Source organism: Oreochromis aureus, linkage group 12, assembly GCF_013358895.1.
Source record: "Oreochromis aureus strain Israel breed Guangdong linkage group 12, ZZ_aureus, whole genome shotgun sequence".
NCBI classification, from domain to species: Eukaryota; Metazoa; Chordata; class Actinopteri; order Cichliformes; family Cichlidae; genus Oreochromis; species Oreochromis aureus.
In genome coordinates, this window is record NC_052953.1 from 6,780,298 (window position 1) to 6,804,366 (window position 24,069).

Below are 24,069 nucleotides of genomic sequence, written 5' to 3' on the forward strand. Positions count from 1 at the left end.
GTACTGTAGTACACCTATAAGTTACTTTTACTTTCAAAATCCAAAATACCTCTTTCAATCTGTGAGCATTTAACATTTGTACATGTATATCTTCATCATCTCCTTGTGCTCCTGCACTCCTGCTCCCTCATTTCCACCTCTTGATAAACTGGAACCTTGCTTCTTTTTGTTTTCACTCAACAACACACTGCTGGACCTCAGTTGCAACGCCACAAGTCCTTACGGAAGATTTCTATCAGAAATTTAACTTGAGATCTTAGGAAGATAACGTGCGACTGCAACAGGAAGTTAAATTAGTAAACTGTCTCACGGGAATACAGAAAACCGGGACTGGGCCCATTCAGTGTCTTTAGTGCTTTGCTTTCTTTGAAAATATGCTGCCTCCTAGTTTCAAGACCAGCTGGATGACTCCAAAGTAACCTCGGGAGACTATTCTGAGGTACGACTTAAGTGTTGCACCTCACAGACGGTGGAACTTGAAGAGAAAATATAGATACTTTCTTTCGTTTCAGCATAATAGATTGCAATTGATTGAACATATCCTTAAATAATATGTGAAAAGTAAAAGAGTAAATAATATTTAGTTGACAAATATAAACTTGCCAAGTTGTATATATCCATCAGAGAGACTTTATTTATCCCCAAGGGGCAATTAAGAGCCATGGATATCATAGGATTCATGGATATATGAAGTCCATATATGCAAATCCAACAACCGCCCAATTGCCATTTTTATTCATTTTTTTACTGAATTTTACTGAAACTGTGTTTTTTCCTGAAACATGGGTTGTTAGCCGCATGTGGGTCTGGACCCATGTGAATCACAGAGTTTGTATAAGGCAGGCTATACCTGTGCGTACTTCAGCTTCCAAGTGAGCACTGAAATTCTACATTTCTCACACATCTAACTGTGAGTGTTTTTTGTGTTACCAGTAAAGTTTGAATTAAGTCCTATATGGTCTCACAGATGTGTGTGTGTGTGTGTGGCAGTTCTGTGCATGACAAACTGGTCCAATTTCAAGCGTGTCGCCGCGCCCGGCTGATATTTGTCTCGCTGGTGTTGTTGTTGTGGCCCTTCTTTACTTCCACCACCTCCTCTGCTTCTTTTTTAGTTTCCCCTCAGATTTGAATCGGCACGAGGGCCTCGGTCCGTTCCCCCTCTGACAGCGCAGAAATAATTACAGTACAGCCTTCCTCACTCGCTCGCTTTTATATTAACCCTCTTATCAGGCTGCTGAGGGGGGTAGTTGATCAACTAAGGTCACTGTATCCTGACCACAGCACAACAGCTACACCGCCATTTGGAGATATGATAAATAAAAGGCGGGGGTGAGGCCGCAACAACACTGTTATCTGCTTCTGAGTGCTTTTTGTTCCATTCTCTTCCCTCCTTGCACCTCGTCTGTGTTGGTGTCCCTGGGGGGCAGTTGAAGTTGGCACAAGAGAGAATATGGAAACCTGCGATGCTGTGACGATTTAGTGCAGCTGATTAGCTGAAAAAATAAATTCACCTGCACAGTTTTGAAGCTGCACTTTTAGGTTTACATGCATGGTATTTTATTTATTTCCTAACCCTGTTAGATAACGTGCGAGGATAGGAGGGGAGGCCCGTTCTTCGTAAATGCAGTTACATTATTCTGAAAACGCGTCGTAGACAGCAGCGCTGGTGTGAGCGGAGATAATAGATGCACCTACATTATCCTGAAGTGGTGGGGAAATTGAGGGGTTAGGAGGGTGAGCACAACAGATGTGCCTACATTATTCTAAGGCCAGATTGATAGCGACGGGGGTCGAGGAGGGGAAATAAATACATCTACATTATTCTAGAGTCATGTGAGAGCGAGAGGTTAGCGTGAGCAAGGAAAACAGATGCAGACGCATTATTCTGGAGTCAGGGTGAAATTTCTAGAGGTGGAGGTGAAGCTGAAAAACTGGATGAACCATTACTCTTCAGGCAAATTCATAGTGGGAAGGTTAAGCATGCAGGTTTACCTGCATTATTCTCAACCTGAGAGAAGAGCTCCGAGGGAAATCACACAGCAGTGGTTCCAGTGGTTTTACTGCAGCCAAACTTGACGTGACACAGCTGAGTGACAACCACAGATCACCATGTATGTGCCAAAAACTGTAGTTCCTCGAATGACCGCTACACACTGCCTCCAAAATCACATCAATCCCAGTAGACTCCCATGTTAAAGTGCCCAAGTTTCCATCACACTAACCTATCCAGTAAAATTGTCATCAAGGTTTAAAGTTTTGCATTATTAAGGGTGTGGCTACATGAAGAGACCATTGAATGCTGATACAGGTAACTATAAGTAGGTCTCATCTTCACTAATTAAGCTCATTACGGAATCATCAGGAATGTTTTACTGTGTTTGTTTTGCCTTTTGGGGCATTTTAATGCAAATACAGTTGTGATCAAATGATTATACAGCAACTATAAAAAAAACAACAACAAAAAACAACTTGGATACATAAGTTTGAATTGGTTTAGAATTTTCCCCAATACATACAGGCTCAAATATACACATCCATTAATTTAAATCTTAGGATTTTTGCTTAAGCTTCTACAAAGTCTTTCTCTTTGCCAGCATAAAAAGGATTTGTTTGACTACACTCACTGGATTCACCAATATTCAGAATATTGAAACCTAAGAACAGTGTACCAGCTTTTGAGCATGGTGGTGGTAGCTTCATGTTCTGCTGCTAGTGGTACTGATACAAAGTAGATGGAATAATGGAGGAGGGCCACGTCCAAATTTTTCAACTTTATCTAAAATTGTCCAGAAGGACAATGATCCCAACACAAATCAAAACGGGTTTGGAATGGATGAATGTGTGGATAAGAGAAAATCTAAAATAAATTCAGACATACACCTGGTTTAATAAAGATATATGTAGTAAAATCATTCCACTCTGGGAAAGAAAAGTCCAAAATTACATGTCATGTGTATGGAAACGGACATCTTGCTCTGGGGTCAGCTATAGGCAATCCATGTAATTTTTGGTGGTGACATTTTATACATCTTTTATTTTGCTCTGATTAGTGGATACACTGTATCAACAAAAGCATTGTGTCTCTTAATTTATAATTTAATCTGAAGTATCTCATCTGTCTCTTAATCTTTGAATTCGCATGTTTTCGCTTCCTTCCTTTCATGAGTGTATAAGATTGGGCACACTGCGATACAGTCTTGCTTTTATAAACATTCGTAAAACAATGGGTCGTTTTAAAGAGTTCACTAAATTTGACCATGGGATGCCACAGTTGGAACAAGTCAGTTCATGAAATTTCACCCTGTCTAAATATCCATGATCAAATGTGTTCACAGTGAGAAGTGGAAGTGTTTGGCAGCCACAGCAAAGGGCAGCTCACGCAAAGTTAGTGCTGAGGTCCGTAGTGTCACAGATGCTCGGCTGGCTCAGTAACTGCAGATTTCCAACCTACTTTTGCATTAACACCAATACAACGACTGTGCATCAGGAGCTTCATGGCATGGGTTTCCATGGCTGAGCAGGTTTTGTAGGAGTAATGCATAGATGGTCCGGTCCTTTTGTCTATATAGTGCATTTAACTGTAACCAAGCAAAATGCATGGGCGTTACTTCACTGTCCTGATCAAATTTAATCACTTCTGGCTCCAAGAATGAGGCGGTTCATACTGCAGTAGGCGTCTTGCTATCACTCACTCACACACACAATCAAAAGGTGATAACACAGCCAACCATGTTATCACAGCTGGTAATTCTTTTAAAAGATAAACTTATGTCAAACAAATACTGAAATGAATGAAAACACCACTTACACAGACACAGTGGGTGTAAATATTTGCTATAGTGTCTCTTAATATAGTCAAGTGTGAATTTGTTTGCCCTCTGCTGAAACCTGAAAGCTGAATATGACAGCTAGTCAATCCTGTCACAGCCACGATGCAAAGTACCGCACAGCCCACTTTCTGATATCACTCTCCCTCTGTGCCCAGTCTGTTCTGTATAAGCAGAGCTGGCGTGAAGCCTCCTGACAGGCTGTGTGAATCGTTTTCAGTCTCGGCACCCTGATTATCACTTCGAGCTTCCGAGAAAACAACGGTTTGGATGAAAAAAACAGAGCCGGAGGAGAGAAACACATGTGACAGAGGACAGCTGAGGACTGACTGAGTGTAGGCAAGGACACGATCCAAAATCGCTGGAATCACATTTTGCTACTGCAGTGTTGATGAGTTTCATAAAGATAATGGCAACCATTTAATTTAGTACATTTAATTCAATTTACACAGAGCATGTGCAAAGAGTCACAAGACTATGTTCAACTTTAAATCCTGATGTAAGCAATATTTGATCATCATATACTGTGTTTAGACTTTGATTTTTGAAGCTGTATGATGTGGCTTCCAGGGTCTGTGTGTCTGAGAAAAGTGTAAATGTTAATCTAGAAAAAGGCCACAATAGAAGAAAATCCGGTGAAAATTAATGACTCCTGATTAGCACTGATATTGGGTTTTTGTTAAATAACCCTTTATTAGACAGGAAACTATTTATGGTAACTTGATTTTCAATATAACAAGTGAAAAAAATTACAGAAAAAAAGTTTTGTAACATCATCCGATAACTTTCTAATTTATTAGTATTTGTAAATGTGTGAAGTTTAACTTTCTAAAATTAAATAAATCTAGTTTTTACATTGTGACATTTTTGACTTTATGCATTACAAAATTTACTCTGTTATTACCGTTTTACTTTAGTCTACTACATTTTTCTTCACAATAATCTAGTTAGTATTAGTATAGCTCACCTGTTAAGTAACTATGCCCACTTAAAAGAGGTACGGATATTTTTAACCCACTTGCCACAGTGTCATAGGATTTAAACACTGGCTGTTAGTTTTTTCATTCAATACACTATATGTTATAAGCAATAAATACTATACTATTTTGCAAACATTTGATGAATATTTGGCAAAAACTTTATCTGGAAACTTGTGCTTCCAGATGTTTTTTGACAAAACACACTGAGAACCATGTATGTGAAAGAGAATTTGGAGTGAGAAGCAGTGGTCGAGGTATATTACAGGGTATTCAACTAACCTTGATTTACAGTTACAAAATATGAGACTTACATTTTCTTATATTTAATGCACACTAACTGCAGTTTTGATTTACAGTATTTGGATGTATAGAATTTGCTGCGAAAACTGACCTAAATGTAAAACCTGAGTAGAAATTTGGCTTGAATGACCTCTTTGAGCTTGATTTAAATATAGTTATCTAAAGTCTTTACTTGTTGCACATGAAACACAAAAGCTCATACTAATGATACTCTTACTGTAATTTAATAATATATAATCATCTTACTGAATCAATTAACCTCAGTTTATTATCTGACCTATGCGTAATGTTTGTTATATAATCACAGCAGTAACTTTTTACAAGCCTTACAAAAAGTTAAAGTCTAGGTTTACATTAAAAATGAACATAAACTGATGCTTAACCAATCGGAAGATAAATAATTCAAACCCAGTCCAACCATGGATGAGATACATTCCTTTATTGTACTCAAACGTCTGCTCTGTCACACTTCAGGAATGTCATATCAAAACCAAAATGGCTTTAAAAAAATCTCAGCAGATAAAGCATTTCATCATTTGTGAAAAAAAAATAAAAACAAAACCTAAAATCAAGTAAAAGTTCTCAACCATTGCACATCATTTGGTGGCAAAAAAAATGAGGAATAAAACATGATAAAAACCACAACAATCAACATAGTTTTGTAGAATTTAAGACTGAGGAGTAATGTGGGCTGAGCACCAAAAGAAGAAAAGTCAAAATCAAAAGTAATTCCAGTTTTACTTTCTGCTTGAATCAAATAAGCTAAAATATCTGATTTAATGATTTTATGACAGATTTGAGATGTTGGATAGCAAAGTGTTCTTTGAATTCAACAAAAAATAAAATCAAGGTCATATTCTGCAGGATTTTGCAGGAAGTTGGAGTTGTCACCTTAATTAACAAAGACTAAAAAATAAATCTCACAGTCTGAGGCTGATCTCTGGACGGACACCTACTCAGTCAACTGACAAAGTCTCACCTCCACCAGGCCTGAAACTACTCAGACGCTCCGAACTTCAGATTTATGATCATTCCCTAAAGGAAATCCTTCATCTGTAATGAAGAGCTTGGAACACCACAAGCCTCCAAGACTTAGAAATACTAACAAGCAGTTTCTGATTGATTTAATCAGTTCTTGTTAAATTTAAAACTCAAAACCTTAAATTCTCCTAACTGGGCTGAACATGAGCAGCAGGAAGAAAACCACCAAGGCCCAGTTCACACTGAAGCTTCATAAGGTACTAATTAACCACATATTTAGCATGATTTCACAGAGATGGAGAAAATCTGCCACAGAGGGGCATTCTCGCATTATCGTTTATTCGTATAATGATTTCAAGTCGTAAGAAAATCAACATTCACATTTTTTTTTATGGTTACTAATGTTTCATTTAAGATTTCTGCTCTTGTAGATTCACATTAGAATCGGGAGAAGCAAAAGAAAACAACAAGGTCAATTAAATTTTCTCAGAAGTTTGACTTAGTAATTGAAATTTTCAGATAATCCGAAATTTTGACTTAGACGGCCAAGACATCTAGTAAATTTGTCATGAAAAGGTGGAAAATATTAAAAGAAGAAAGCATTTTTTTTATGTCACAGTGTCCACACTGAAGCGTATTAGTCTCTGTTCATATTCAAAAGGGTTTCAAACTTACTGCCCAAAAAACTGTCTAAAAGGGTTTTTTTCAGAAACTTCCATCCATAATTTCTCGAGAACAGCAATGAACTAAACCGGCATGTGAGAGTCTTCCTTCTCTGCTCTTGTTGGCTCAGAGAGGACAGAAACAGAAAATGTTGCCTTCACTTACGATCATACAGCAACAAAAACACAGGCTCTTGTTCTGAAAGGAATGAGAGGAAGTGAAAGTACAGGTGACAGGAGGTAACAAGACACAATACACAAAAACGATGCAGTCGGTCGTCCTTGATCACGTACTCTGGATCGGTTTCACAGCTCATGTTCCAAAATAAAAGCGCAGATATTCTGACTTAGCGGTTTGAAGTGTTTCAAAAAAAAAAAAAAAAAAAAGGTAAAAACTTCTTTCAGTAAAATAAACTGGTGACTTAAACTGGATGAAATTTAACTGGTGATAAGGTAAGCTGGGCATAGGGGTCCTGTTTGTTTTTCATGAAAGAAATGAAATGTAAATACTTTTATTTAACTAAAGACACAATATTTTGGTTGAGAGGAGCGAATCGCTTTCTTCAAATAAACTGTTGTTATCAATCCCTTTTTTATCACCAATTTATTTTTCATTTATTTATTTATTCATTTATTTATTTATTTATGTAAGGGAATATCTTGTTTTGTCAGTTCAAAACTCAAAGATATGTGAATTATGGAAACATGCCTTCAAATGCTAAGCTTATGGAGAAAAAAACAAACAAACTTTCTTTAGTTAAAAGTTTGAATATTGATCATTATTATGTAAAAAGCCCTTAAATAGCTTTCTCCAATCACCTTTTTCCTCATGCACAATGAGGAAACAAACAAAATCAACCAGAATGTTTAAAAAAAATTAAAATAAAAATCACCAGGGCCATAACCCGTGCTGCGTTCACATCCATACGAAAATACGACTTTCCAACCCAACGAATCGCTCCCTTTTAGACTTCATAAAAATTAATAAGGGAACTCAGAAATCAGTTTTGGTGTATCAGCATTCCTAAGGTATTATTCTAAATGTTCTAAAGGGTCAGTCGTGACATGAACGCAGCACAGCGTGGGGGGAGGGGGGGAGAAAAAAAAAAAGCAGGAGTTAAACATCATGAACTTTATCAGATTTCAGCTGATTTGCTGCCTCACTTCTCTTCTTTAGTCTGAGCTTAATAAGGAGGAGCAGGAAGGACCCAGGAGGACATGTGCATTATGGGTAGTGTAGTTTGACCAGAGCCAGTCAGGACTGTCTGTGTGTAGATCGGATTCTATGAGATTGCCTTGGCTTCAGGTAAGAAAGCCTCCCAGTATTTTATCAGCTGAAAGAGGAAAAAAGTGAAGAAATATTCAGTTATCAAGGAGACAAACATGCATTTTGTTTCATTTTTATGGAAAACTTGTAGTGTTGGTTTCATTCACAATGTATGGAAGCCTGTAGGTGCCAGTTTTGTTGTTTTTGGGTTGTAATGTCCTTACTTTCCTTACTGCATAACTGTTCCCAAAATAACAATTAAAATTGAGACAAGTGCTAAATGTTTTTATTAAGCATATAACTATTTATATTTTAAATTAGAATCCATGTTTTTAATCTTTTTTTGTCAAATAAAAGGCACCAAAATTTATAGCTTGACATCAGTCCTCAGTACTCAGATCGGTAATTTATTTTATGTTATATTCTAAATATGTAATTATTTTTTCTTAAAAAGTGCAATTTTCAGATAGTTTTCACACAAAAATATGTATCTTGCTCAAATGAAAATTAAACATTTTTAATTTTCATAGCAGTACATGATATTTACAAAGTTTAACACAAGTTTTTTTTTATTTAAAATTTATATTTAAAGAGTGTTTTGAGAGCATTTTAGTTATAATGAAAAATGTAACTAATATTTTTGTTTACCTGCTGTTGTGTCTGAACCAGAGACTCCAGGTATTTGATAATGATCGTTTTAAAGTCCTTCACTCTCTCTTTCTGTTAGAAAATGACATTAAAAGTATATTCATTTGCCCACCTCATTCTGTCATTTAACAGTTCACTGATTCATATTCACATTCACCCACGCACCTCAAACCTGCTGACTTCTTTGCGGATGGTTTTGGAGATCTGCTCAAAGTCTCTCTCCCCCTGCTGGACCTTCCCTTCCAGCTGAAACACACATACACAAAAAAAGGGAAAAGGGGAAACTACATTTAGAATATTTCTGTAATTCTAAATTTCATTGTCATATTTTAGGAACATTGCTGGTTATTATTAAGTTTTTAATGCCTTTCTGCAAACCTGCACCTTTAAACTGCATCATAATTAGGATTCTTCTAGATGACTGATTTCACATGCCAGTTTAAATAAGAAAAAAACAATATGACAATACCCATCAGTAATTATCGATGTTGTTGCTGATAGTTTGAAGTTTAAAAAGATTTTAACCAAAAAAAAAAATTCATATTTGACTTAGGTGCACCTGTAACTTGGATGTATCTTAAGCATGAAATTTGAGAACTCCCACTTTGTCTATTAAAACTCCTGCTGGAAAAGCTGGAACAGAAACAATGTTGTGAAGGAAATCCAACTGGGAATAGATTTGGAAAGGGATCTATCACAGGAAATGTTGTGAGCATATCTGGTAAATTGCAAATACCTGAACACTGATTATGTCAGTAACAGGTTCACCTACAAGATATTTTTCTGCGCCCTAAATATAGCGGGAAAAACTATTTAGTCGTACACAAACTAAACTGTTGTAGACAAACTAGTTTGCTTTGTGTTAATGTGTGTTGTTGTTGTGACCAGATACCAGCAAAGGTAAAAGGTGAGTTTAGTTGAAGTGAAGTAAAAAAGATTAAGAACACAAAATAATGTTTAAATGAACAGCTGACTGTGAGCCAGCTCAGAGATTCCACTCACTCAATAAAAAATATATTTTTTATATATTTTTAAGCTAATACAGGCAACAAATTAATGTCACACTTTTTTTCCATCCTGATCTTTGATCCGATGCTCATAAAGAAGACTTTAGCATTTTATTTGTTTTCCTAAATCACATTCCCCTGTTAAGAACTGACTCAGCAGTGCTGACTTTTATACTTTACATGGTTTTTTTTAATTAAGGTTACTGATATTTAATTAACAGATAGTTGTAGTTCAGTAAGTCTTTAAAAAGAATAAAACAATAATGAAACTTAAATTATTATGTGTTACATGGTCATGGATAAAAAACAAAACAACACAAGAAAACAAACTATGCTGTAAGCTATGAGGATGCTAATAAAGACTTTGATTAGATCAGTGATTCCCAACCTTCCTGCCAGATGTAGCCCTTAGATAAGGTTGCAGATATTCTCATTTAATTCAATTTAAACTGAATTCTAAAACCAATAAATATATAAAAGCCAGATTTCGATTATATTTTTCAGACAACTGAACAGTCAGTCTGTAAGTCTGAATTCATAGCTTGCTTTCATATAAATGAAGCACTTTGTTAGTGCAGGTGAAAAATATGTTAAGTAATTTAATAACAAATACCATTTATGTATTACAAATAATCAATAATCCAGTATTTGGCTTAGTCAACCATTTACTTCAATTACTTTTAGCTAGCATTGTTTATTTGAACAATTTATTTGTTTAACATTTAATCCACTACCTTAAGTTTACAGATATCTCAAATCACCAAAGCTAACCTGATCTGGGGTACAAGCGTGTCTGGTTGGGAATCACTAGACTACTCGATGTCACATGAAAGAGTTTGTCCATTCACTGAAAGTTTTGAGTCAACATTTGGTCCCAAAGGGAGAAACTGGTTCAAAAACTGATGGCTGTAAGAAAACTCTTCAGTTTGACGGTCTGATTCATGTGACGGGCCATAACAGCAAAACAGAACAAAAGGGTAACATGGTGACAATATGCCACAAATGAATACTGATAAATATGAGAACTAAACAGCAAAGAGAAGCAACTCAAAGGTGTGAAGCAGGCGGTCGGGCAGGTGAACACAGAGATGGATGGACAGACAGACAGGGCAGGTCCTACCTCCTCAATCTCCTGGTTGCAGGAAGGCATGGCAGGGAAAATGCAACAAAAGTTAAGAGGCAGGAAAAAAAATGCTCAGAGCTTCCAAAATCATAGAGGAAGATCCAGAGACATGAGCAAAAACACCGAGGAGAAATGCAGGCACTGAAAGGAAAGAAAATCCTCCCTCCAACACAAAATAAAAATGCTGAGCATGTCTTTTCATAATTTATCAGCTTATGTCTAGTTAGATAGTCGCAGATTTAAATCAACACTTTGATCATGTTACTGTATTTTCGTACGTCTCGTGATTTTATCTAATATGACACATTCATTGAAAAATCTGAAGTATTTTATGGACTGAAATATTCAGATGGCTCTAAAACATAAATCTGTGTTCACTATGGAGTGATGTTAGCCTAATGTTTTTCTTTTAAATGCTTTGAATACTTGTAATGTCATTTCTGCCAGTTTTTGTTGTGCTGCTCCAGCAGGCAAATGGCCAAAATTACATCATCATCAAAGATCAGTACTAAACATGATGACAAAAAGGTTTAAAATTTCCTGAAGACATTTTTGGCTTCTTCTAGATTAGCTTTCCATGACTCATAGTTTAAAATAGTCTTCATTGTAGGGGGTGCATTGTGTTCCAGTGTACCCCCTAACTATCTGGAACAAGTTTTGGGCCCTCCCCTTTAAGGACACCCTTCCTTTAAACCAACTTTTGAGTGACTGCCCCAAACAAACCACAGGTCTGAACAGCAGGTTGGTGAGGGTTCTTTGTGCCCGAGATGACCGTATATGGGATATCTGCTCTCACTGACACCATTAAGAGCCAAGACAGATTAGAGCGGTCTGAAGCCTGAGCTTTTGGCTCACAGGGATTTTGCACATATACTGACCTCATTTGAAACTTGAGCATGCACCACTGTAACAGTATATATGTCTCAGAAAATAAGAAAAACATGTAGCCTCTCCATCTAGAAAGTTTTTGTGCTGAATAGGTAGCCAAAATCTCTTGAAAAGCCCCATCCTAATTATTTTTGTATGCAAACTAAATTAGTATAAAATCTATATATAAATAACAATGTTCATAGAAATAAAGATGAAGTCTGGGATTTTAAGTTGTTGGAAGGAATGGTCTCCTTCCTGTTTCTCTCTGGTTTACAGGAAAATTAAGTGTTAAATTAAATGCATATAATTTTTAATGTAGATGGGTTTGTTTAGATGGGCTTGGTGAAGATGTCTGCAGCACAAAGAGGAAGTATTTTGTCTCCACTATTTACGTAATCTGGTTACTTTATTCATTTACTGTAGTTACTCAAAAAAACAAACCAAAAATAATCTGATATAAAACTGGACCCAAGTCCCTCTGGTCCCTGTAGTGCAAACACAAGCAGAACAAGTGAGTTCCTTAAAAGGCTCTCGTACCACAGTGAGCTTCTTTCACCGAGAATCATTTCTAAATATGAATCTTCTGATCTCATCTAGTGAAGAAAGGGAAATCACCACCCAAAAGAATGAATCTATAATATAATATAATTTTGTTTTAGCTGTAATGTGTTAAACATCACATAGGATGAAGACTTGTTCCTTATGACACAATGTGAAGTTTCCTAAACTGAAGAAAGTCCTTAATTGAAAAATTAAAAAGTCTGTTAAAATATCCTGTTAATTTGGAAATTAACTAATTAATTAATTATTTGGGGTTAATTAACAGTAATTGTGTGTCCCAAACGTTTTTCTTCATGCTCGTTTCTTTGTTTCCCTTAAAATAATAAGGATCAAATGTTGTTAAGCATAAAAATGTTCAAACCGTTCATGCAACTCTTTAAAAAAAAGACCGAAATTAATAACAAAGAATAAAAACTTATCTAAAAAAAAAAAAAAAAAAAGGGAATAAAATGACTCAGAAATGATCATTTGTGTTATAAAATAATCATTGAGTGTGGAAAAAAATGTGTTGGTGCAAAAGAAGATTATTTAGATTATTTTAGGAAAAAAAAAAATCAGCAGTGTCTCAGACTCCTGATTCACAGACTCTGATAGTTATTTCAGTATGTTGCCCACAGGGGGCAGTGTGGGTTAAATATCTGACTGTTCACCAAAGACTAGTCCACATCTCTGTGACAGAGGAAACTACAGCCCAAAATAACACCAATTATACATAATTTTCATAGTTGATTTTCATCTACTGAGTCATACTGTCATTAAATAGACTCCTGTATCATAGCACACAAGTAATGTGGCCATAAATGTACAAGAAAGCGTTTAATGCTACATCCACTGTGCATCCTTTTTCCAGGCAAAGCTGTTTAAAGACAAACTTAAACGTATGATGACGTTCAGGTTTGAAGTTGAATCTGTGTGTTAGAATAAAGAAGCCAAGTGGAATATAAAAAAACAAACCGCTGTAGGAGTGAGAGGAAGTAGAAGTGCAGTAAGAAATCTAGGTCAAAATTCACACACATGGGGGCAACTTTTGTCAGACTCTGTTTAGGTCAAACAGCATTCAGTTATGATATAAGCACACAGAGGAAGACCCAGTCATGAGCTATTAAACCATAACCTCTGATATACTGCATTTCTTTTTGTGTGATTATTCTTCTTGATCTGGAATATGTAGGTTCAGCTCTGTCATAGCTTTAAAAACAACTTCCTTTCACTCTGACGTTATATAAAATAAAAACAATATGATTCACTTTGTGTTGACTGTTCACTACAGCTGTTGTTTTTAATGGATGGCAGTAAAGTAGAGACCCATTAAGCTCCACAGTCAACTTCCTTCCTTATATAATCTTTCAGAAATGTTTGTTCCACATCGCTAACGCTGCAAGCACGGGAACAGAAAAATGCACAAATTACCAAAAACTAATAGAAACATTTTAGAAAATATATATTTTTCTATTTAAAAAAAGGACATCCCTGATTTGAAGTTCTCTTTAAATGAAGCACTGGGATTGGATAAAACAGATTCACCTAAAATCCAGCAGAGCGCAGTCAACATTTAACATGATGTGTGCAGCGGTGGTTGAGCAGGTTCAGCAGCAGCAGCGCGCTGTAAAACTCTTTTTCTGGACTTTAGAAAAAGCTCGTGTGTGTTTTCTGTTGGCTGTTGTCAAAGCGTGAACCAAAACCCGACTCCTGACAGGCGGCAAAACTCTTGTCGGCTCCAAATAAATGTTGGTTGTAACTCTACTGCGATCTGTCCTCGTCTGCAGCTTCTGACAGCCTCCCCCACCTCACCCAAAAAACTCCCCCCTTTCTCCACCCAAAACCCCACATCTGACAGCTGCTCGGCTCTAATGCACAGACCCCCCCGACCGTCTGTGTGTGTGTGTGTGTGTGTGTGTGTGTGTGTGTGTGTGTGTGTGTGTGTGTGTGTGTGTGTGTGTGTGTGTGTGTGTGTGTGAGCTGAATCCTGACAGACAACACGGAGGATGAATTTGTGTGGTGACAGCTTCAACAGACGCTCTAATAATGTACTTTTCTGTTCTCTCCTGCTCGTGTTTGTCGTACCGAGTTCAAGTGAAGTCTGCAGATGAAAAGAAAAAAATGTTTTCACAGGAATGAACCGTGAAGGTGCATTTATTCGACCTGACCGGGCATCCCAACAGAAACAAAACCACAGAGAGAGGAGAGCCGCTCCTGAATGACACCATATGTTTTTATCATACTTGGAAGGGTTTCAGAAAAAAACACAACCTTAGAAAATAATTAGACAGGAATTTGGTGCAGGTGGATTAAAGATGGCGATTTGACATTAGAGAGAAATCAAGGGGACAATATAAATTTTTAAAAAAGAATTTATGTCGATCTTTTGCCTCATTTTTCACATTGAACAATAGTGGGAATTAGCAGAGGATGACGCATCAGAGGCCTTGACTAACAGCGAGGACATTAAAATGACGCTCTTGTGCAGGCAGCTCACCAAGTACAGAAAATAGAGCTAACAGTATCATAAAAGCTATCAGTCTTATAGCCTCAGGACCAGGTGTATTATCTTTTGGGAGAAGGTGGCTAATGATAAGGTGGTGCCAGGTAAGACAAAGAGGAATTTGGAAATCAAACATTTCCTCTGAAATTTGGCTTCAAGTGAGTGCTGGGTCTGAACCAAAGGCAGCAAGACCAACAGCTGGACGGCCTTTAAGCGTTTGGCAAAGTGACAGAAAAAAAAGTGAACAAAATGGATTAATTTATAAGAAATAAAAAAGCCACACAAATTGCATGAATTGTAAGATTCCCCAAAACACAGCTGATCTAACTTTGACACTGAGTCTGCAACAGGTGGATGGTGCTTCTTTAACCCCCCAAACACAATCTAATGTCTTACTTTGTTAATATTATGAATATATATATAAATTCAGATTATTTGCTGAAAGTTCTAATATGTAAAGTAGAGTGGTGACACTAATGCACAAAAAGAAATTGTTGGGCTGTAAGAAGTGCCTTTGTGTAGCAAAACAAAGATGTCAGATAACACGGTGTGGGTGTGCTTTCAAACTCCGAATTCCCATTTGTGATGGGCAAAAAAGTCTGAAAATCATTGCATCAAAAAAAAAAAAAAAAAAAAAAAATCAAAGCAACAGTTTTGATGACCAGATGAGCAAAAATATCAAAAATGGGATGATTCCATGTGTTCTAATGGGATTTGTCATTTCTATCATAGTAAATGTTATTTTTGGTGATGATGCTCCACAAAACGACCGTCTTACCTCTTTGATCTCGTCTTTGGCCTGCTGCAGTTTGTCTGGTTTGTTGGTGAACTGCAGTTTGGCTTCAGCTTCCCGTTTCTTCTGCAGCAACATCTGACTGTCCTGCCACTTCTGCCACGTCTTCATACGGTGATCAAACACACCCTGAGCAAACACACACACACACACTTATTGTAATTTCTGTACTTAAAACCATCAAAAATTAACAAAAGCTCTGAAAAGAACGTGAAGAAACAGCTGCTGTGACCAACAAGTCTGTAATGTGAATTAGTCTAAAACCCATTTGTACCACAAGATGGCGCAGTGAGTCGATGTAACCTTTATGCAGCCAGGTCATTAAGAACACGTTCTTATTTGTAACGATGAAAAAATGAAAAGCTTATTTAAGAAAAGAAGCTAAAAAACATCAAAACCATCACTTTCTATTTTTTTATCCTCCATTTATCAGACAAACAGTCTTGATGACAAAACCCAGCAAGTAAAAGCTGGTGGTAGCTCAGATGTAGTTCTATGCTTCTTAGGCAGCTCCAGCACGTCCTGATTAACCTCTCATTCGTTTGTAGTGGGAACCTCCAACAGTCGTAAGTCATACCTTCACGGCGGTGAGCAGGCGGACGTAGTCGCCCAGCAGCTCGGAGAAAAGGTAGAAGTCAGCGTTGGCCTGGTCCTGGTGCAGCTGATCGATCTTCTCCTCCACCTCAGCCAGCTGGGACAGTGCCCGAGACAGAGCTGTGTGGTCCTCGCTGTTCCCCAACATGGCCGCCGACTTGGCAAACTGCGCCGTGTTCACAGATAGCTCTGGAGAGGAGCGAGAGACGGATTTTAAGAGTCAGCCACTTTACAGGGTCTCTACTCACAAACAGAGGAAGAGTACGGACATTTTATCAGAACTTTTAATTTAATTTCTATGTTAAAAACTTTCAGGTGTTTGCTTGTTTTCTTTTGTTGAACTTAATACAGTTTTCAGCCTCTGTTTTCTGATAGACTCAGGATAAGATTACACACAGAGAACAAAGAAGACGGTGTCAAAGAGAAGAAACACATTGGTTTTGGTAAACACTAAGCGTACCTTTCCTGTGACAGACCAGAGACTCCACGCTGGTGTGAAGTTTCCTCAACTGAACGTCCAGATTCTCAAAATGCTGCTGCTTCTCCTCAAACCACTGACACAGACACAGACACACCCAGCCATTAAAACAGTCTTCATTTATCCAGTGTTCCCATCTGATTTTCATTCCTTACTGTTATCTTTCCTACTTTATTTCCCTTTTCTTGTCACTTTCACCTCTGCCTCCATTTCCAATTCTTTGCTAATCCAGCTGTTTCTCTCCTTCCTTATTTAATTTTCCTGCTTTGCTTTACATTCATTCTTTCCTTCCCCCAGCTCCGCCCCACTTCCAGATTTCTTTCGTGTTTCCTTCCTTTATTTTTCTCAATCTTCTTCGTTTTTGTCCTTCCTGTCCCTCCTTAAGTCACTAGCTCACTACCATCTGTTTATACTTCCTTCTTTCTCCCTCCTCCATCTTTTCCCTATTCATTTCTACCTCACACCTGATATTTTAAAATGTATTTCTTATATTATCACTTCCCATTTTGTTCTTCCTTATTTTCTTGTTTCCATCCCGTCTTCCCTCCTTCTCATTTTACCCTTCTTTATCTTTTTTCATTCCTCATTTTCAGTAGTACCTCTCCACACCTTTTATTAGTCCCCCAGTCCAGTTTCTTCTTTCCTTCCTTCATTATCTTTTTCCTCTCTTTTCTGCCTTCCTAATGTTCTCCCATCTTTCTGTACATCCTTCAATCTCTCTATTCATCCCTCCATTTCCTTTCCTCCTTCGCCCCTCCCTCTCTATCCGTCACTCACAGCATCGGACTCGTTCATCTTGATGGTCATCTTGTTGACTGCATCTGCCGCCTTGTTGACCATTCGCAGAAGTCCGGCGCTGCTCAGAGCCTGAGTGCTGACAGCCCGCGGCAACTGCACAACAAACAAACAAACAAACAAACAAGCTCAGGTTCTCGTTACCTTTATATTTATTTAGCTCATTTCTTCATACATTTCATCTTATTCCTGCTTTCCGTTCATCTCATCCTTACTGCATATGTTGCGTTGATTTGCTGTCTCTTTGATTTTGATTGTTTCCACCCTCCTGATCACTTTGTTCCTGGAGTTCTTTTTCCCCTGCTACTTTTCACTTCCTATTGTTTCTCGTTCTGTTCCGTCTTTCACTCCAAACATCTGTGGTCTTTTCTCCTTTCCTCTCTGATTGTCTTGTCTACCACATTTTAGCTCCAAACAGGTTTAATGCAGCTTCTTTACGTGCTGATCGTCTTTTACGGCTACAAAAACCATCACAGAATCCATCGCATCAGAATGAAAAAGCTGGGACATCCATTTGAAAACAGCCTCATTTTTCTTCATTCTGGAAAAGTTTACTTTTTCCGGACATACAGGGTTTTCCTGTGACGGTTTACTTCCCCCCCCCCCACTCCAATCTCATTTAGCAGGAGCGGCAGCAGCCGGAGGACGGCGGCGTCCCCGGGGCCCTCAGCTAAGGGAGGACGAGGGTAAATGAGTTGAGGTGGGGGGTGAAAATAGCTTTCAATTGCAGCTCGGTGCCATTCACCCCCTCCCTCCACCTCTCCCTCCTCTGGTTGTGTTTCATTAAGCGGGCCAGACGGACCGACACGCTCGGTCAAGCGTCCGAGCAATTCACCTGTTAAATCTGTGACACAAAGCCATTTATTCTGGACCCAATGACTGCAGCTGTTTCACAACACAATCCCACCAACAGTCAGGTGGGTAGCAGGGGAGGAGAGGAGGGAGTGGGGCGGGGGCAGGATAGTTTGAATACGATGTTGCACAGGATTTAGTCGGAGTGGACAATAAAACAAGGAAACAGAAAACGCCGCAGGCTGTTAAGCCCCAAGGCAGTTTTTGGAAAGCTTGGTTCACAGCAGCGGCTCTGGGCTTCGACCTTGTCGGGACATTTTGCCACTGGTTGGGAAAAAGAAGTGAAGAGATTGGAAAAGTGAGGGCCTTTTTTTTGCCTTTTTCTTAAAGGAGGTTTTATTTGTTTTTTGCTCTGTTAGGGCAATCTTCCTTCAGGTATGATTAAAGAAAGATGACAATTCTGACATTTACATAGATGCCATTAGTCCTCACAGGCTGAATCAAAATAGTAACCTGATCTTTCAACTATGGTCATCCTGTAGCTCTGCTTCTAGCAGGCCTATGGACATTCAGATAAACAACCTTTATGGGGACCTTGTTAGGCAAGTTGTGGTGGCTCAATAGCACCCCCTATTGGTCATATTACTAATGATGCAAAAAAAAGTTGATGAATTAAATTACACACAGTATAAAGAGGTGTGGACTGGGACAAGGCGGCCCATCATGATTGGTCGAAACAGTGCAGATGGCCCAGTTAAAAATGCAAAAAGTATACACATTAAACAAATGAAACTATGTAAATAATACCATATGCATCCAAATTATGCACGTTTCAATTTGTTTGATTATTGATGTTGAAAGAGTTTTTCTAATCAGATTGGTACAGCAGTTGTTGGGCTAATTTGAGACGTTTAGCTGAATCTATTTCTAGTTTATTTATTTAATTGTTCCTGTTTGTCCATCTTTATCAACCACTTCTTATACACTTAACTCTGTTCTACGAGGTGTATGAGCGCACAGCAAAGGTAGGGGAGTGGCCGGGGGATAATGGAGTATCAGTTAAGAAAATGAACAAATAGACAGCTGTCAATGCTTCAAGTCGCCCACAGCCACAGCCAAAATAATCATATTGACCTATCAGCCCACTAGTGCGCTGGCCCAACCAGCAAATGCCCAGTGAGCCGAATCACTGGTCCAAAGATGGACATAGTGTCCGAGCCCATGTTCAAAATCCCTTAAACTTGCACTCTTTTTAATGTCCAGCAGGGGGCGATGCCCAGATTCTAACAGTGAAAGTCATTCAGCTCATTCCTCTAATGCTCACTTGAGACTGGATTCAAAAGCAACTGAGAAGCTTCACAGTCTGGCACATCTTTAGTTTTTATAAAGCTGTGGCTGCTCCCTTTGTCTTCCTTTGTGACAGCTTTACAAGGTGCATGGTTTTTCTCGCCTTTAAATTTTATTAGGGCCTGTGTGAATATCAAATCTGTATCAACTGCCCAGCTAGCCATCCGCTAGACTTCAGCCAATGACAGTGAACCGGACCTCTGTAAAGTGTTTGTGCTGTTGGTGGATTTATTGTCAAATACAAGGGCTTGCTGTGCCATTCGTTGTACCAGCAACCATACAGGAAGCCTGTACTCAGGTTTTGTTGAGTGAAAGTATTCTATTATGTACTTGGCACTAATTAGCAGATATCTGTGTCTGTGTATTACACCTGCACAGTGCATGGAAACAACTTGGTAACCAAGCTGGCTAACAGTGTGAGATAACCTTGAATTAAAATCAAGACTTCAAAATGAGACTTCTTTAACCAGTTAGTGACATCACCGTGGCTAAATCCATCTTTTCTATACAGTCTATGTTTAATATTCTACAGCCTTCAGCTTTAGCGTGATGCATCATAGAAATCCTTACGAGCTGGATATCGATACTCAGCTCCAGCTACTCATAGAGTTTGCTGCACTTAAGGTTTTCTCTCAAATAAGGTTTAGTGTGGAAGTGCTCGCCGTTTTTAATGCATGAAATACCATCTCTTGTTTGTCTGGAAAGTAAATGGACAAACACTTGTGTGGAGAAATAAATTGATTTTTCAGCTCACCTGATTCAAAAGTTTCACCGCAAACAAACTGCATGTCATAACTGAACGTGCTGCTCTGAGTTTTAACTCAGTTTTTAGCGTTAAAGTAAAAATTAAACTCCAGAAATAGAACAGACAAAAGCAGGAATGAGGTCTGACTCCAGGTTTGCAGGTTGTGTTGATTTTCTGCAGTGAAGCGTTGAAGCAGTTTCTAAATAATGATGCAGACTGGTGCCCACCGTTACATTCAAAAGACACTGGGCTGCAGGAAGTGCTGCTGTTAAAACTACATCAGTTCAGTAGGGAAAAGTGGAAGCGCAGAGATGTGATGATAATGAACAAGTTTGCTGAGGTTTGGAAGTCCTGCCTGTACTGACTGACGCTGATGAGTCCAACATCTCCAAGCAAAAGGTGTAATTTTTCTTATTTACCTCTGAGCTCTCCAGGAATTGCAGAACATCAGGATCCTTCAGCAGGATGGGATGCTTCACCGTTCTCATCAGATATCTGAAAACAAGAAGAAATATGAATCAGAAGATAAACTTTTCTTTTTATGAAGGTTAGTTTCCAGTTTCCGGTGCCATCCCAGATGACATTGTGGAGTAATCAGCTTCTTCTTTGACACGATTGGCTGGTGTTTAAACTCGTTATTTTGCAATTCTCAGCTCTGTTTTTATACGTGCCATTCAAGGAGCTCTAATTAAAGAAAAGCACTTCCTTATGCAATGATTCCAAAATGGACCACTGGAGTTTTACACATTTTCTGATCTGACCACTGCTGTGAAATACTTATATTTGATGATGCTCAACTCTAAATCATGGGCAGCCTATAGGCCGGGAACTGGCAGGATCACCAACCTTGCAACGTTTGCATTTCAGTCTCGATTTTTGGAATATTTTCTTAGAATTTATATTATAAGACGGGGTTGTCACAGTATCAGACTTTTACTACAAGTCACTGTTGCTAAAAAGGTAAAAAGTTAAAAAGAAAAGCGTCAAACTGCAGGGAGTCAATCAGATCAGTGACAAACTCATGTCAGGGAACAATGGTGCAGGTTTATGGAGTCAGCTCGAATGCTTAGAAAGCAGGCGAGAGGGGAAGAGCAGCAGCAGCAAGAAAAGGCAAGAAAATTGTTTTAAACTAGAAAAATTTGCATTTCCTGCGAAAATGCTGTGTGGATGCCTTAATGCTGAAGCTGTCTGCTGAAAAGATGAAAAAGATGAAAAGTTGCAAAAAGTTGTATGGTGGTGAAAAAAAAAAAAATCGCCCTGAGCAGGATTCGAACCTGGCCCTCTTGGGCTCAAGGCAGCTACTCATCTCACTGAGCCAAACTCATTCTCGTAAAGAAGAGGTGGACAGACTGACAATTCTGCTGAAATTAGCAGAAGCTGCTGAGAATTGTGCTGATAAGAGGAGAAAAGGCTGAAAATTTTGCAGAAAAGAGGTGAATCAGCAGAATTTCTGCTGAAAAGAGGTAAAGAAGCAGAAAGTTGCGCTGAAAAGAGATGAATCAGCAGAATTTCTGCTGAAAAGAGTTTTTCCTGAAAACAGCTGAGATTTGTGCTAATAAGAGGTGAAAAGGCTGAAAATTTTGCAGAAGAGGTGAATAAGCAGAATTTATGCTGAAAAGAGGTGAAAATTCTGAAAATTCTGCTGAAAAGAGGTTTTTGCTGAAAACAGCTGAAAAAGCTGGGATTTGTGCTGAAAAGTGGTGAAAAAACTGAAAGTTCTGCTGAAAAGGGGTGAAAAAGCTGAAATTTGTGTTGAAAAGAGTTAAAAAAAAGTTTAACTGTTAACTGAAATAAATGTTGCCATAAGCGGGATTTGAACCCGGGCCTCCCAGTCTGAGAACGGCTGCTTATCTCACTGAGCTAAAACACAGCTCAAACCGGCAAGGAAAACTAGTGACCCCACTGATAATGTGGCAGAAATGGGCAAAAAATATTGCATAAAAAATTCAATATCTCAAAACGTATAGAAGTTATGAGCACCAAAAGTCATAGCAGGAAAGAGCAGAAAGAGCAGAATTTTTTAAGATTTGAACGGTGAAAATAGCACAAAAACTGAGGGAGTAGTTAAGTGCCGAAAAACGTACGGAAGCAACTAGTAAATAGTGGAATAAAGAATAAAGAGAAACAGGAACTCAATAGTGTGGATGCCTTTGAGGGCATCCACACAATTAAGAACGAACACCTCAGCAGTCTCCGGAGCTTTATTCAACAATGTCACAGTACACCAACTCACTGAGTGGGTTTGTTCTGGGAAGTGAATCTCCCCTGTTGTGTGAGAAAAGCTGCAGCAGCCAGAGAAAAATAAATGATTTTAGTGATTATGGCTCTTCTTTAGTCATCCTTAAAGTGTGTAGATAAGCTGTGGCTGCAAAGTCAAAAGTCAGTTAAACCTAAGAGATATCAATCTGTCCATTTAGGAAGCATCAACCATCCCCTCATTTGGTGCAAATGATAGTGACAACAGGTGTGGCGGAGAGGCAACAAGAAACCCCCCAGCAGGGGAACGGTTGTGCAGGTGGTGGGCACAGACTCTTATCCATCCTGACAGGATTTTCTCTACTTTTGCTTTTTGCTAGTGTCCTTGTCATTACTGGTAGCTTGAGACGGGCCTGCCACCTATTCTGGTTTCTCATCTTTTTATCTATTGGTTACACTTCTCGACTCTCTTATTAACTGAAGCCATTTTCACTCATGCAATACCGAATTTTACTAGACATCACACCTGACCTTGAGAAATGTCTGAGCCAAAAACGCTAAACAGGCTTTACTTTTTCTGCACCACAGTATAAAGTCCATGACATGTCCACCTGAGCCCATGTGACACTAGCAAAGGTAACTGCCTGAGTGAGCTCTAGACGGGCAGTAGCCCTCACAGGGTGATAACCTTTGGGCCCTGAAAGCAACAACAGAGTGCATGATTCAATGAGCCAAATTTATTCTACAAAGAGAGGTATTTAACATTTTCAGCACATCGACGATGGCTTCTATTCTGCCATCAGACTCTTTAATCCTCCAAAAGTTTAAATTTCTATATTCTGGAGACACCCCTCCACCTTCTCCCAGTTTGTGCCTAGATGTTAAAATCAATTCATTGTTGGTTTGGTGTTCGCACAGCATTTGCTGATGGAGGGACAAAAAAAGGTGTTTTTCAAACAACGTATACTTGTTGTTAACCTTAAAAATTCCATTAATGTGATCTTAATAACTGTGTGTGTGTGTGTGTGTGTGTGTGTGTGTGTGTGTGTGTGTGTGTGTGTGTGTGTGTGTGTGTCCATCAGGGTGGAGTTCTGAGCAGCAGCTCTGAGCTCCATCAGCTGTCACTGGCTGACCTTCCTGTCAATCAAACGGCATCAGTAAATGGCAGCAGAATGTCAGCCCCGTCCTACCCGTCCTCCCTCCACCTTACTGCTCACCATTCAACATAACACACACAAACACAAAGATGGATGTTTTGATAATGATGCACCTAATATTTGTGGTTTAACCATCATTCATTTACAGTCTGAAAACACTAACGGCTGCATTCAGTTTAGCAGCTTAAGGTTCAGGCAAAATAAAAGTCTCCTGTGAAAAAGGCCTGATTTCCACTTTTGATGCAACAGTTCTATAGTTCTTTTTTTTTTTACATTTCCAAGTCATTTTCCTTCAGTCCATCTATCAGTAATCCCCTTTTTAGGCAATTCTGTTTCTCTCACATTTTTAGACTTTTGAAACACCACACAGATTACAATTAAAAACCTATTTCGTCATCATTCTGGGTGAACAATGACGGAAAACAAACTGTACAGCTGTAAATAACAGTAACTCTGATATAAAT

General features: G+C 38.5%; 1 protein-coding gene across 1 annotated transcript in view; it reads right to left on the bottom strand.

The window, feature by feature from the left end:
• Window positions 1-5,527: 5,527 nt before the first annotated feature.
• Window positions 5,528-24,069, bottom strand: part of snx2 (sorting nexin 2) — a 30,727-nt gene continuing 12,185 nt past the window's right edge. Inside the window, exons 8-15 of the mRNA XM_031731326.2 lie at window positions 20,672-20,747; window positions 17,351-17,464; window positions 16,556-16,649; window positions 16,079-16,284; window positions 15,487-15,630; window positions 8,831-8,911; window positions 8,666-8,737; window positions 5,528-8,084 (exon numbers count right to left, since the gene is read on the bottom strand). Coding sequence (XP_031587186.1) covers window positions 8,034-8,084; window positions 8,666-8,737; window positions 8,831-8,911; window positions 15,487-15,630; window positions 16,079-16,284; window positions 16,556-16,649; window positions 17,351-17,464; window positions 20,672-20,747 — 838 coding nt within the window. The 3' untranslated portion in view covers window positions 5,528-8,033. The remainder of the gene's footprint in view (window positions 8,085-8,665; window positions 8,738-8,830; window positions 8,912-15,486; window positions 15,631-16,078; window positions 16,285-16,555; window positions 16,650-17,350; window positions 17,465-20,671; window positions 20,748-24,069) is intronic.